This window comes from Melanostigma gelatinosum (assembly GCF_949748355.1).
Source record: "Melanostigma gelatinosum genome assembly, chromosome: 9".
In the NCBI taxonomy this organism is placed as follows: Eukaryota; Metazoa; Chordata; class Actinopteri; order Perciformes; family Zoarcidae; genus Melanostigma; species Melanostigma gelatinosum.
This window is the reverse complement of record NC_136642.1, coordinates 1,179,764-1,194,763: the sequence shown is the minus strand read 5'-3', so window position 1 is coordinate 1,194,763 and position 15,000 is coordinate 1,179,764. Positions and strand designations below refer to the sequence as shown.

Genomic DNA, 15,000 nt, shown 5'->3' with positions numbered 1-15,000 from the left:
TATCATGACCTAAGTATCGTGATAATATCGTATCATGACCTAAGTATCGTGATAATATCGTATCATGACCTAAGTATCGTGATAATATCGTATCATGACCTAAGTATCGTGATAATATCGTATCATGACCTAAGTATCGTGATAATATCGTATCATGACCTAAGTATCGTGATAATATCGTATCATGACCTAAGTATCGTGATAATATCGTATCATGACCTAAGTATCGTGATAATATCGTATCATGACCTAAGTATCGTGATAATATCGTATCATGACCTAAGTATCGTGATAATATCGTATCATGACCTAAGTATCGTGATAATATCGCATCATGACCTAAGTATCGTGATAATATCATATCATGACCTAAGTATCGTGATAATATCATATCATGACCTAAGTATCGTGATAATATCGTATCACGACCTAAGTATCGTGATAATATCGTACCATGACCTAAGTATCGTGATAATATCGTATCATGACCTAAGTATCGTGATAATATCGTATCATGACCTAAGTATCGTGATAATATCGTACCATGACCTAAGTATCGTGATAATATCGTACCACGACCTAAGTATCGTGATAATATCGTACCATGACCTAAGTATCGTGATAATATCGTATCATGACCTAAGTATCGTGATAATATCGTATCATGACCTAAGTATCGTGATAATATCGTATCATGACCTAAGTATCGTGATAATATCGCATCATGACCTAAGTATCGTGATAATATCATATCATGACCTAAGTATCGTGATAATATCGTATCATGACCTAAGTATCGTGATAATATCGTATCATGACCTAAGTATCGTGATAATATCATATCATGACCTAAGTATCGTGATAATATCGTATCATGACCTAAGTATCGTGATAATATCGTATCATGACCTAAGTATCGTGATAATATCGTATCATGACCTAAGTATCGTGATAATATCATATCATGACCTAAGTATCGTGATAATATCGTATCATGACCTAAGTATCGTGATAATATCGTATCATGACCTAAGTATCGTGATAATATCGTATCATGACCTAAGTATCGTGATAATATCGTATCATGACCTAAGTATCGTGATAATATCATATCATGACCTAAGTATCGTGATAATATCGTATCATGACCTAAGTATCGTGATAATATCGTATCATGACCTAAGTATCGTGATAATATCGTATCATGACCTAAGTATCGTGATAATATCATATCATGACCTAAGTATCGTGATAATATCGTATCATGACCTAAGTATCGTGATAATATCGTATCATGACCTAAGTATCGTGATAATATCATATCATGACCTAAGTATCGTGATAATATCGTATCATGACCTAAGTATCGTGACAATATCGTATTGCGGGATCTCTGGTGATTCCCACCCCTAATGCATTCATGTGTTCATCGCTTTAATGTTGCAGCTCATTTGAATGGTTTCGTATACTGCAGGTAGTTTAATCTGTAATAATACTTCATGTATTAGTTGATTTGTAATCTGAATGTATAAAGTAACTAAATGTATTAAATACATGTAACGCAGTACATTTCCCTCAGATGTAGTAGAGCAGTATAAAGTAGTAGAATATGGAAATACTCAAGTAAAGTACCTCAGAGTTGTACTTTGTTATGATCTGAACTATGATATATATACGATAATTACATTAATATGGTGAGACAAGATGTCGTCACAATTAAAGGTACAACATGTGACACATTTCCACTTCATGTAATTTAAATGATACTTAACGAGATTATTTATTGAGAGGCGTGTTGTTGTTGTTGTTGTTGTTTCCACTCAGCAGCATCATCTACAAAACCACTCGGGCCTGTTTGTCAATGACGTCACTCACCAAGCAGCCATGGTTGGAATTTAAAATAACAGAAATACATAATATTGTAAAAATAAAGTAGATACACTTGAGCTGAAGGAGCTCTGGAGTCTCTGCAGCTCTTAAACTTCCTCCAGCTGCTTCATAATTCATCTCTTTATGAGTCTCTGATGTCTCGTGAGCAGCACAAACAGGAAGTGATCGTTGGACATGTTTGAGGCGTTAGTAGCTTGAGTTACCGCTGACAGCATATCCTCTGAATATTAATATCTCTCCATGAGTACGTGTAGCCGTGTGAAGCGTCAGGACGCTTTACCTGCAGATGAACTGGTGGTTTTCAGGAGACTCGGAAGCTTCTGAAGCTTCGCTGAACTTTCTGTTGATTCTGAGGGCTGGAATGATGCTGCCTTCACGTGCTCCTCGTAAACTCGGAAATCTGCCGAAGAAGTAGCTTTCGGGTGGAACTACAAACAAAAGAAGTTTCCTTGCTTTGAAAAGTTTCCTGTTTTGTGTCCTTAATTAATTGAATGTACAAACTGAAATCCGACATATTATCATTGTCATTATGGATCCGTAACCTTCTTGTTAGTCTGTAGTCTACTGTAGTGTGTAAGTGGGACAGCTGGCTCTCCAGATTGTGATTACTTCGATAACACCTGAACGCAGCATATGAATCTCTTCAAAATAAAGGCTCAGTACCTCAAAATAAATGTCTTGGTATCTCAAAATCACGAGTTCGTATTTAAAACAATGTATTTTGTATGAGTTAGTATCTCTTATCTGTGTCTAAGACAGCGTTACACGTTTTAAACATCACTGAAGCGTATACATATCTGTATATATATATATATATATACAGATATATATATATAAATATACAGATATATATATATATATATATATATACATATATGTATATATATATACATATATGTATATATATATATATATATATATCTGTATATATATATATATACAGATATATATAAATATACAGATATATATATAAATATACAGATATATATATATATATATATATATATACATATATATATATATATATATCTGTATATATATATACAGATATATATATATATATGTATATTTATATATATATATATATATATATGTATATTTATATATATATATATGTATATATATCTGTGTCTATATATCTGTATATATATCTGTATATATATCTGTATATATATATAGATATATATATACAGATATATATATATATATATACAGATATATATATATATATATATATATACAGATATATATATATATATCTGTATATATATATATACAGATATATATATATATATATATATATATATATATATCTGTATATTTATATATATCTGTATATTTATATATATCTGTATATATATATATATACAGATATATATATATATATATATATATATATATATATATACATATATGTATATATATATACATATATGTATATATATATATATATATATATATATATATATATATATATATATATATATATATATATATATATATGTATATATATATATATATATATATATATATATGTATATATATATATATATATATATATATATATATATATATATATCTGTATATATATATATATATATTAGTGCTGGGCAACGATTAATCGCATGGATTTTTTGCGATTAATCTCATTGTTATGGTAAAGTTCAATAATGAATTATAAAGTAGTGTGTTGCGCACTTTTATTTTAAAGTACTGCTATATGAACAAAAGGGCAATAACATTTGGTTCACGAGATGCAGGCAGCATGTTTCATACTTAATGTGAATATAATTCATACTTTGTTGGCATCTTATTCTGAAAACCGGATGTTGTCTCACGTTCATGTTTCTGCTAACTTTCAAAGTCCTTCGCTCCCGATCTGTGCGTTAGAATGTGTTTACGGTGAATGTCAGCGTGTAGCTGCACTAACATGTGAGTGTCTGACTTTACCAGCGATGTCCAGTCGTCTCCAGGGAGAGCAGCGGAAGCCTTTTCTCTACGGCAACCCTGAAGGGACATCACATCTCTAATGCAAAACCATAAACATGAGACAGGCTGACTATAGGATGTTTGCTGGCTTTATCCCACTGTTCTTGTCATCCTCTTGTTGTTATGTATGTATTGTCTCTTGTCTTTCAGTTAAAAAAAAAAAAAATTATAATAAAGTTTTTAAATGCGTTAACGCGAGATAAAATAATTTTCGGCGTTAATTAATGAATGCGTTAACGCGAAATTAACGCGTTAACTTGCCCAGCACTAATATATATATATATATATATATATATATATATATATATATATATATATATATATATATATATATGTAGATATGTATATATATATATATATATATCTGTATATATACATGTATATATATATATCTGTATATACAGATATATATATACAGATATATATATATATCTGTGTGTATATATATCTGTATATATATATATATATATATATCTATTGTTCGAAAAATTCACTGGAGACTGGTGTAAAAAATCATTCATCATTGGACATTTATTCTTTGCAAAGAAGGAGACAGCGTAGATTCACATACAGATTGTACATCAAGACCGCTCGAAGATCTGTCTCCGAGTCTCTGGTATTTATACTCCGTAAACAACATGCAGTGGGCTGCACAGGGTAACACACACACATTTCGCGTTTCACACAGGCGTATCTGGAGACTTTAACTATTCGTTCTAGTACAAAGGTCACTTTCTCGTAAGTCATGATCGCACATCAGCCCTGCGTAAGTATCGACGCTTTCTACACGTTTGTTATCATTCTTATTCAGAACAAACATCTGAAGTGTTCTTTCGGCAATCAACTGCTTCTTAACAGATTAAACATTTGCTGAAGACCTAGTGTCAGTGAAAGTTTGCACAAGGACACAGGCCTTAAACACTACAGAGGAGATGAGCTTCTGTTAAATGTAAACATTCTTTCATCATTTAAACGCATACTGATTCGTCATTTAGATTTTTCCCAACATCTATCTATCTATCTATCTATCTATCTATCTATCTATCTATCTATCTATCTATCTATCTATATCTATATATATATATCTATATCTATATATCTATATCTATATATCTATATATCTATATATATATATATATATCTATCTATATATATATATCTATATCTATATCTATATATATATATCTATATATATATATCTGTGTATATATACCTGTGTATATATATATCTGTATATATATCGACATAAACGATATGTGTTTCACTCCACCACCGGGAGCTCAGGACCGGTTCCCTCCGGGCTGCTCAGAGACGGTACGCTCTCCGTCGATCGGTTGGTTTCGCCTCCGTCCTCCGGACCGAGCAGAGGACTAACTGTGAGGCCGGGTTTCCTTTGGCGCCACACGTGGAGGCCTCCGAGCACCAGGGTGCAGACGCAGGTCGCCAGCAGGAAGGACACGCCGACCAGCTCGGTGTAGTAACTCTTCTTCTCCTTCCCGGACTGGGCGTCTCTCTTCTGGGTCGGGGTGGAGACCGGATCTTTATTGTTTCTCAGTCCCGAGTCAGTCTCTTGTTTTAAATCGGTCATGAGTATAAGTTCTTCCTCCACCGTGGTGTGGACCTCTGGGACTCCTGAAGGTCTGGTCGTAGAAGACGTTGGTTCCTCGGTTGCGATGTCCTCGTAGGAGCCGTCCTCGTTGTCGTTGGCGGTCGTGTGGTTTTCCTTGGTAAAGGGGCCGATGGAACGAGGAGAAGCGACAAGCCGGACGTCGTAGCTCGCGACTACTTCCTTGTACCCGCCTTCCTCCGCCTCGCAGCGGTAGATCCCGAAGGTGTCGGCGTCGGCGAGGAAGCTGAGGCCGCCGTCGGCCGACTGGATGAAGAGCTTCTCTGGCAGGTCTTTGAATCGAGGGGAGGTCCAGCTCACGGAGGCCAGGTTAGAAGGTTTCAGACACCGAAGCCTCACCGCCTCGTTCACATGAACGTGGACTTCTGTCAGGACACAAAATATCAGAATCAAGAGGAACAGCTCGGTTTTCAGGTCGTTTAATCTAGAGTTGATCACTTTTAATCTCCAGAGTTGATCACTTTTAATCTCCAGAGTTGATCACTTTTAATCTATAGAGTTGATCACTTTTAATCTATAGAGTTGATCACTTTTAATCTACAGAGTTGATCACTTTTAATCTATAGAGTTGATCACTTTTAATCTAGAGTTGATCACTTTTAATCTACAGAGTTGATCACTTTTAATCTCCAGAGTTGATCACTTTTAATCTATAGAGTTGATCACTTTTAATCTCCAGAGTTGATCACTTTTAATCTATAGAGTTGATCACTTTTAATCTATAGAGTTGATCACTTTTAATCTCCAGAGTTGATCACTTTTAATCTATAGAGTTGATCACTTTTAATCTATAGAGTTGATCACTTTTAATCTACAGAGTTGATCACTTTTAATCTCCAGAGTTGATCACTTTTAATCTATAGAGTTGATCACTTTTAATCTATAGAGTTGATCACTTTTAATCTACAGAGTTGATCACTTTTAATCTATAGAGTTGATCACTTTTAATCTAGAGTTGATCACTTTTAATCTACAGAGTTGATCACTTTTAATCTACAGAGTTGATCAATTTTAATCTACAGAGTTGATCACTTTTAATCTACAGAGTTGATCACTTTTAATCTCCAGAGTTGATCACTTTTAATCTATAGAGTTGATCACTTTTAATCTACAGAGTTGATCACTTTTAATCTATAGAGTTGATCACTTTTAATCTAGAGTTGATCACTTTTAATCTATAGAGTTGATCACTTTTAATCTATAGAGTTGATCACTTTTAATCTAGAGTTGATCACTTTTAATCTACAGAGTTGATCACTTTTAATCTATAGAGTTGATCACTTTTAATCTACAGAGTTGATCACTTTTAATCTATAGAGTTGATTACTTTTAATCTATAGAGTTGATCACTTTTAATCTACAGAGTTGATCACTTTTAATCTATAGAGTTGATCACTTTTAATCTATAGAGTTGATCACTTTTAATCTACAGAGTTGATCACTTTTAATCTATAGAGTTGATCACTTTTAATCTACAGAGTTGATCACTTTTAATCTATAGAGTTGATCACTTTTAATCTACAGAGTTGATCACTTTTAATCTACAGAGTTGATCAATTTTAATCTACAGAGTTGATCACTTTTAATCTACAGAGTTGATCACTTTTAATCTCCAGAGTTGATCACTTTTAATCTATAGAGTTGATCACTTTTAATCTACAGAGTTGATCACTTTTAATCTATAGAGTTGATCACTTTTAATCTAGAGTTGATCACTTTTAATCTATAGAGTTGATCACTTTTAATCTATAGAGTTGATCACTTTTAATCTAGAGTTGATCACTTTTAATCTACAGAGTTGATCACTTTTAATCTATAGAGTTGATCACTTTTAATCTACAGAGTTGATCACTTTTAATCTATAGAGTTGATCACTTTTAATCTAGAGTTGATCAATTTTAATCTAGAGTTGATCACTTTTAATCTACAGAGTTGCTCACTTTTAATCTACAGAGTTGATCACTTTTAATCTATAGAGTTGATCACTTTTAATCTATAGAGTTGATCACTTTTAATCTACAGAGTTGATCACTTTTAATCTATAGAGTTGATCACTTTTAATCTAGAGTTGATCACTTTTAATCTAGAGTTGCTCACTTTTAATCTACAGAGTTGATCACTTTTAATCTATAGAGTTGATCACTTTTAATCTATAGAGTTGATCACTTTTAATCTACAGAGTTGATCACTTTTAATCTATAGAGTTGATCACTTTTAATCTATAGAGTTGATCACTTTTAATCTATAGAGTTGATCACTTTTAATCTATAGAGTTGATCACTTTTAATCTATAGAGTTGATCACTTTTAATCTACAGAGTTGCTCACTTTTAATCTACAGAGTTGATCACTTTTAATCTATAGAGTTGATTACTTTTAATCTATAGAGTTGATTACTTTTAATCTATAGAGTTGATTACTTTTAATCTATAGAGTCACTTCATATCACATTTAATCTATTTAATCTAATAATAAACAATCGAAAAAAAATAGGTTAAAAGAAAGTTGTATCTTGTAATTGTATCGGAGCAGCTCCTGTCCTTCTTTAACTCGGCTCTCTGAGGAAGAGTTACCTTTGACCGTTCCGCTCGTGGTTTCTCCTCCACATTGCTGCCCCATATTCCCGTCCTTCAGGTCTTGAGCCCTGGAGGAATAAACCCACAGCCTGTCAGTCATCACTCAGGGCTCAGACTACGTCTGATACGAGAAGATGACTCGATGTGTTACTTTGCTGCTACTCTTCACTTTAATGGTCACAACATGTCAGTAAAGCCTGACATCGAGTGCAGATGGTCTTCAGTGCTCGTAGGCGGATCTGAAGAACTAAAGGTAACTTGTACGTACATGTTGCCGTGGTGATGGCCATGCACACCGGTGCAGGCGCTGCTGGTCCGGCTCCAGCCGCACAGAGGATCTCTGGCCAGAACGCACTGGCTGCAGGATGTGTAGACGGAGCACCTGGCCACAGGTACAGAGGCCACGCCCTCTGACGTCCCCACATAGATAACTCCCTACAGCACCATATCAATGTATTATATGCACCAACAATCAAGTGTTCAGTCCACTCAAACAGTTCCACCACATCGTCCACGTGTACAGGAGCAGCCTTCACACAGGCTCAGTGTTTAATGTTGCCTCAATATTTCAATATTCCTCATTATACAGACGACACACTGTTTTATATCTCTTGTTGGTGTCGGTGGTTTGATTTGTGTCTCTTATATCAGTAAAGATGTTTTATATCTGTGAGGAAACAAATGATTCTTATTAGCAGAAACAGAAACGTGAGAGAGGAGATCTTAGACGTGCAACTTAACGCTACATCTGCTCTACATTTGATTATTCTCCTACTCTCTCTTTACTTTAACTTTAACTTTGTGTAATATTATTCAAGTTTGTCTTCATATCACTTTCCCTCCCTCAGTGTTTCATACTAATCTGCATTTGTTTTTTGTGTAGATATATATACACACACATATGTATACCTTGGAGGAGGAGATGACAATGCTTTTGACCAGCTGAGGTTGTGTGAAGACCTGAATCTCCTCAATAACGTGCGCACCCTGATCCAGCAGAGCCACTTTGTGGAGGAAGCCAGAGTCTGGACATCAGAGAGAAGACGATGAACCGTTTTAATACAGAATATAGTTTTGCATGTGTGACACTATCAGCGTTTACTCTGCATCTCACCAGTCAGCAGGAAGAGGACGGTGTAGTGCTGGCCGTCGGCGGCCTGCGTCCTCATCGCAGTCACATGTGAGTATCGCTGCTCTGAAGACACCACGACCAGATCTCCTCTGACGCTGCCGCTGGTCAGGAAACTCTTCTTCACCTCCGCTAATTCAGAATCTGAAGCGCTGTCCAGTCCACACTGTCAGCAGAACATGAAGGGAAGTTCATACGCTAACCATCCAAAGACCCATGTTTGAGATAAAACTAGTCCGGAGTTCAAACTAGTGAGAACAAAGCTGGGCCCAGGATGGAACCCTGAGGGACGCCGTTTACCTTTCATGCATAATAACACCTTTAAGTCTTTGAGACTTCATGTATCTGATGTGTGACATGAAACAAGTTATTTAAGATATCAAAAGGTCAAAACATCTCATCTCCCCGATTACACTTTTAAATTAAACAAAAGAAAAATGTAACAAAACTACTTGAAATGTTTCGAAAACGTCTTGTTTTTTGCTAAAAATATATTTGTCAAATGAAATAAGTGAGTATTTACTTTGGTTTCACACAGGACCAGAGGTACGACCTCCTCCTACAAGGACTCTATCAGATACATATTCATGATATTTTTCCCGAGAAAGGTAGTTGATAATAGAGTTCTGTTGAATGGGAGGCTGCGTGTAACGTGTTAAAGCATGTTGTTCGTTATGTTGTGTTGCAGTTTTACATCATTTATTCTAGATTAGACAGAAAGTGCCTGAAGCTAAGTGTGAGCAGCAGGGGGCAGAAACACAGAAGAAGAAACTGATAACGTCAGTTTAGTGTCAGCAAGACGAAGCCAACTTTTATTATCAGAGACATGTCGTATATTATTATCGTTTGTTCTCTTTAATATTATTCAGGACTCTGTTTGTTCTGTTTGTCTATTGTGTCTCTGATTAGTGTTTCCATTGTAACATATAAAACAGCGAGCACTCACAGCGACCGTGTTAGCTACAGTAGATGTGTTTTATGAGGATCTTGTGAGAGTGAGTTTACCTGTCCCATGAAGGAGTGCTTTCCCAGCATTGAGCTCAGCTGGTGGGTGTCCATGTTGAAGGTCCTGTACCTCCCAGAGAACACGGCCCTGAAGTCCTGCAGCCTGAAGACGCACACGGCAGATTCTGGACCCGAGGACCTGAACCAGACCAGAGATATGAAACATGTTACTGAGATCTCTCATCTCCAAACGAGGCTAACGGTGGTAACTACTCCACCAGGAAGGGTTCTTCAGCAGGATCACTACTGAAGAACTAACGGGCTTTGGTAGAAGGGCGACGCACTGGGCCAAAGAAGAAGCCGTTCAGATGTTGGAGTGCATCCGAACGGAGCGGATAAACCCATTACTCTCCACTTTAGTTACTATTGTGAGATGGGTCCTCTGTAGAGGTGCTTCTAGTCTAGAACTCTGGGCTCTAGTACTCTGGGCTCTAGTACTCTGGGCTCTAGAACTCTGGGCTCTAGTACTCTGGGCTCTAGAACTCTGGGCTCTAGTACTCTGGGCTCTAGTACTCTGGGCTCTAGAACTCTGGGCTCTAGAACTCTGGGCTCTAGTACTCTGGGCTCTAGTACTCTGGGCTCTAGAACTCTGGGCTCTAGTACTCTGGGCTCTAGTACTCTGGGCTCTAGAACTCTGGGCTCTAGAACTCTGGGCTCTAGTACTCTGAGCTCTAGTACTCTGGGCTCTAGAACTCTGGGCTCTAGTACTCTGGGCTCTAGAACTCTGGGCTCTAGTACTCTGGGCTCTAGAACTCTGGGCTCTAGAACTCTGGGCTCTAGTACTCTGGGCTCTAGTACTCTGGGCTCTAGAACTCTGGGCTCTAGAACTCTGGGCTCTAGAACTCTGGGCTCTAGTACTCTGGGCTCTAGAACTCTGGGCTCTGTTTAAAGTGTTGGGTCTGAAGTGCATTTGGTCCAGCTCCACTGTAGCTGGTTACATGGTGCAGAATCAGGGTGCAAAGTAAGACTCAGCAGCTGCACCTGAACCCGGAGCATTCCCTTTTAAAACAACACTTCAGTAAAACGTCTCTGTGACGTGTGCCGGCATGTCTTTTCACGGACGCCTTCGTGAGTGGAAGTTGAGGTACGTCGGATGTTTCGTCCTCGTACCACTGAGACGTGAAGACGCCGTAGAACAGCGTGTCCGAGGCGTTGCCGCTCTCTGGTGGCCGGAGGGTGAACACGTCCTGGAGGAGGTTGAAGGGAAGCTGTTTGGGCAGCTGACAGAGCAGAGGGGCTTTAGCAAAAGACGTCCACTTGTTCTGCAGAGTCCTCTGTCCACCGACGTCGTCCTGAGGACATAGAGACAGAGGTCAGGGGTCATGATGAGGCTCACAGGATCTCTTCTTAACATGTTTATAGACTGGCTTCTATGTCATGTCGTCGCTTTACCGTTTTATTTCATTTTTGTTATTTGTTTATTTGACTAAATATCATTTTATTTATTTCTCAGTTCATTTGAATCGTATGAACTGTCTCACTGGTCTTTCTGTTGCTGTCATTGTTTTTGCTGCTTTGTCTGTAAAAGCACTTAGTAAACTCTGTTTTTAAAGGTGCCATATGAACAAAGTTATTATGGTTATTATGATTATTACATCATCACCTTGCAGACTTGGGCCACTCTGGGGATCCTCAGCTCGTCCACGAAGCTGAACTCTTTCCCCACTTCAGTAAAGAAGAAGTAGATCTTCCTCTCCGACGGGTCGGACGACGAGCCGACAAACGTTGGCTCTGAAATACAGGAAGTGGAGACACGAGGTCAGAATGTGGAGAAAGAGATGTGAGAGGAACACGGATCATATCTGAGTTATGATCCCAGAATCATCAGCAGCTCCAGTAACGAGACGTTAATCAGTGAAGAAACAAAGAGTGAAACACGGACGGAGTCAGAAGCTCTTTGAGACGTTCAGACGCAGTTCTTTATTATCACTTAGAGCAGCGGTTCCCAAACTTTTTAGGCCGCGCACCCCCTTCTACATCCCGACCGGGTTCGCGCACCCCCCCCCCCCCTTAATAAAAAAAAAAGAAAAAAAGAAGCAACAGAGCCTTTTAAGCCTTCATAGCCGCATAATAATCGGACCAATGAGAGAACAGTTTGCTCGCGCGTGGCATTTGTTTACAAGATTTAGTCCGCTGTTAAATGTTGCAGTGTGAACACAAACCGAACAAAGGAGCAACTGCAACAAAGCAAACGAACTGAAGGTGTGAAAACGCCCTGAAACACTGCAACAAAGTTTCAATATCTTTCAGTGACACAAGGCGTCACTTTTAAAGAGCAATACGGATGCGAGGACACAGGCTCAGAGGCAGATTATCACATTTAATTTACAATTAATGAGCGACTAATGTAGCCAGGATGTCTTCGGACAAAGCATCGATGCGGCGCGACACAGTGTTGTTGGACACCGGGATCATGTCCAACTTGTTTGCTTCTTTCTCCCCAATCATACATTCCACCATCTCTCTGGCAGCTGGCAAGCTCACGTCTTCAGTGATTGTGTGCGGTAGCCCCTTTCTCGCTATTCTGTAACCAGATATGAAGCCCGTAGTGCATCATTTATAGACCAACACATGAATGAGACTCCAGTTGTTTTTGGCTGTTTTGTAACTCCTCCAATTTGGATATAAAGAATGTAAGGGGCTTTTGACTTGCACTGGCATGCTTGGTGTTCAGGTGGCGACGTAAATAAGAGCTTCAGACTGTTAGCCAGAACCTCACTGCACACCACGCACTGTGGCTTTGGGGAATCTGCGTTGCCAATCCAAGTGAAGCCCAGACACACATACTTTTCATCATATTTCCTCTTTTTTTCCCAGTCTGCGCCGTCTCATCTTCCTCTGACTCTGGCTCGATTTCTTCTCCCCCCAACGCACCTCTCCGTTCCCCTCGCCTCCGATTCCTCTCTCTCTCTCTCTCTCTCTCTCTGTCTCTCTCCTCTTTTACGACTGATAGCTTCAGATGTCCCACCTGACAGTTTTTAAATTAAAAATACATTTTTTTTTAATATTTAATATTATTACACCATCAGACCGTCATTACACTTTTCCTCTCGCGCACCCCCTAGAGGCAGCTCGCGCACCCCCAGGGGTGCGCGCACCCCACTTTGGGAATCCCTGACTTAGAGACAGAAAGAGGAAATGAATCATTGGGTCATGAAACAGGAAGTCGGTCTGACGCTGGTTTGGTTGAAAGTTTGTGAGGTTTTAGTAAATGTCTTTGAGGTTTTTAAGATGTTTAAACATCAGCGTTTTCATTTCTATGTCAACAGCAGACAACACAAAAACCTCAAGTGACCAGAGGAGCTTCAAGAGTTTTACACGTTAAAGTGGCATGACGAGTGAGAGACCCAGCAGGAGAGTAGAAGACCTAAAGACATGCAGTGCTGCTGTATTTGTACACTCGTTAAGTATTTCACCATCTTTTATTCAACACTTCTGTCTTCTTCCTCTTCGTGACTCACTGTTTGCTTCAGCTTATTCAGAAACACTGAAGGATTCTGGGTAAGTGATTTAAAGTGTACACCTCGTTCTCTTCACTCACCCTCCAGCAGACCGACGGACGAGTCCTGGCTGACGTCTTGGCGGCCATCTTTGCTGAAGTGTCGAGAAATCTGCGGTGTGACTCCTCTGAAGTCGGTGGTGGTGGCGGTGAACAGCTCGCCGTCTGCACCCAACACACACAGCAGCGTTAAGAACGTGGCACAGGTCAACAGCACGAGGACATTTATGTTTGAGTGAAACATCGTTCTGACCGACGCTGATGGCCGAGCTCTTCTGCACCGGACTGTGAGGGCAGCGGCCTTTAGCTTTAGCATTAGCATTGTCACGGAGCTCCATCGAGAAGCTTTCTGTGTCCTGAAGGAGACCAAACCACAAAACACCACGTTTAAGAGAAGATACTCCACTACAAGACAGAGAACTACAAGACAGAGAACTACAAGTCAGAGAACTGCAAGTCAGAGAACTACAAGTTAGAGAACTACAAGACAGAGAACTACAAGACAGAGAACTACAAGACAGAGAACTACAAGTCAGAGAACTACAAGTCAGAGAACTGCAAGTCAGATAACTACAAGTCAGAGAACTGTAAGTCAGATAACTACAAGCCAGAGAACTACAAGACAGAGAACTACAAGACAGAGACCTACAAGACAGAGAACTACAAGACAGAGAACTACAAGTCAGAGAACTACAAGTCAGAGAACTGCAAGTCAGATAACTACAAGTCAGAGAACTGTAAGTCAGATAACTACAAGCCAGAGAACTACAAGACAGAGAACTACAAGCCAGAGAACTACAAGTCAGAGAACTACAAGACAGAGAACTACAAGTCAGAGAACTACAAGACAGAGAACTACAAGTCAGAGAACTACAAGACAGAGAACTACAAGACAGAGAACTACAAGACAGAGAACTACAAGACAGAGAACTACAAGTCAGAGAACTACAAGTCAGAGAACTACAAGACAGAGAACTACAAGTCAGAGAACTACAAGTCAGAGAACTACAAGACAGAGAACTACAAGTCAGAGAACTACAAGTCAGAGAACTACAAGTCAGAGAACTACAAGTCAGAGAACTACAAGACAGAGAACTACAAGTCAGAGAACTACAAGTCAGAGAACTACAAGACAGATAACTACAAGACAGAGAACTACAAGTCAGAGAACTACAAGACAGAGAACTACAAGTCAGATAACTACAAGTCAGAGAACTACAAGACAGAGAACTACAAGACAGAGAACTACAAGACAGAGAACTACAAGACAGAGAACTACAAGACAG

At 38.5% G+C, this 15,000-nt stretch overlaps 2 protein-coding genes across 2 annotated transcripts in view; both read right to left on the bottom strand.

Moving 5' to 3' along the window:
* Positions 1 to 2,279, bottom strand: part of LOC306781702 (membrane-spanning 4-domains subfamily A member 4A-like) — a 10,265-nt gene extending 7,986 nt beyond the window's left edge. Inside the window, exon 1 of the mRNA XM_079274679.1 lies at positions 2,171 to 2,279. The gene's annotated coding sequence lies outside the window, so the exon portion shown is untranslated. The remainder of the gene's footprint in view (positions 1 to 2,170) is intronic.
* A 2,106-nt stretch (positions 2,280 to 4,385) lies between these two features.
* Positions 4,386 to 15,000, bottom strand: part of LOC306781877 (semaphorin-4A-like) — an 18,281-nt gene continuing 7,666 nt past the window's right edge. The window contains exons 5-14 of the mRNA XM_079274963.1: positions 13,968 to 14,070; positions 13,757 to 13,879; positions 11,819 to 11,946; positions 11,326 to 11,507; positions 10,216 to 10,354; positions 9,196 to 9,376; positions 8,991 to 9,106; positions 8,350 to 8,516; positions 8,079 to 8,149; positions 4,386 to 5,871 (exon numbers count right to left, since the gene is read on the bottom strand). Of these exons, the coding sequence (XP_079131089.1) occupies positions 5,141 to 5,871; positions 8,079 to 8,149; positions 8,350 to 8,516; positions 8,991 to 9,106; positions 9,196 to 9,376; positions 10,216 to 10,354; positions 11,326 to 11,507; positions 11,819 to 11,946; positions 13,757 to 13,879; positions 13,968 to 14,070 (1,941 nt within the window). The 3' untranslated portion in view covers positions 4,386 to 5,140. The remainder of the gene's footprint in view (positions 5,872 to 8,078; positions 8,150 to 8,349; positions 8,517 to 8,990; positions 9,107 to 9,195; positions 9,377 to 10,215; positions 10,355 to 11,325; positions 11,508 to 11,818; positions 11,947 to 13,756; positions 13,880 to 13,967; positions 14,071 to 15,000) is intronic.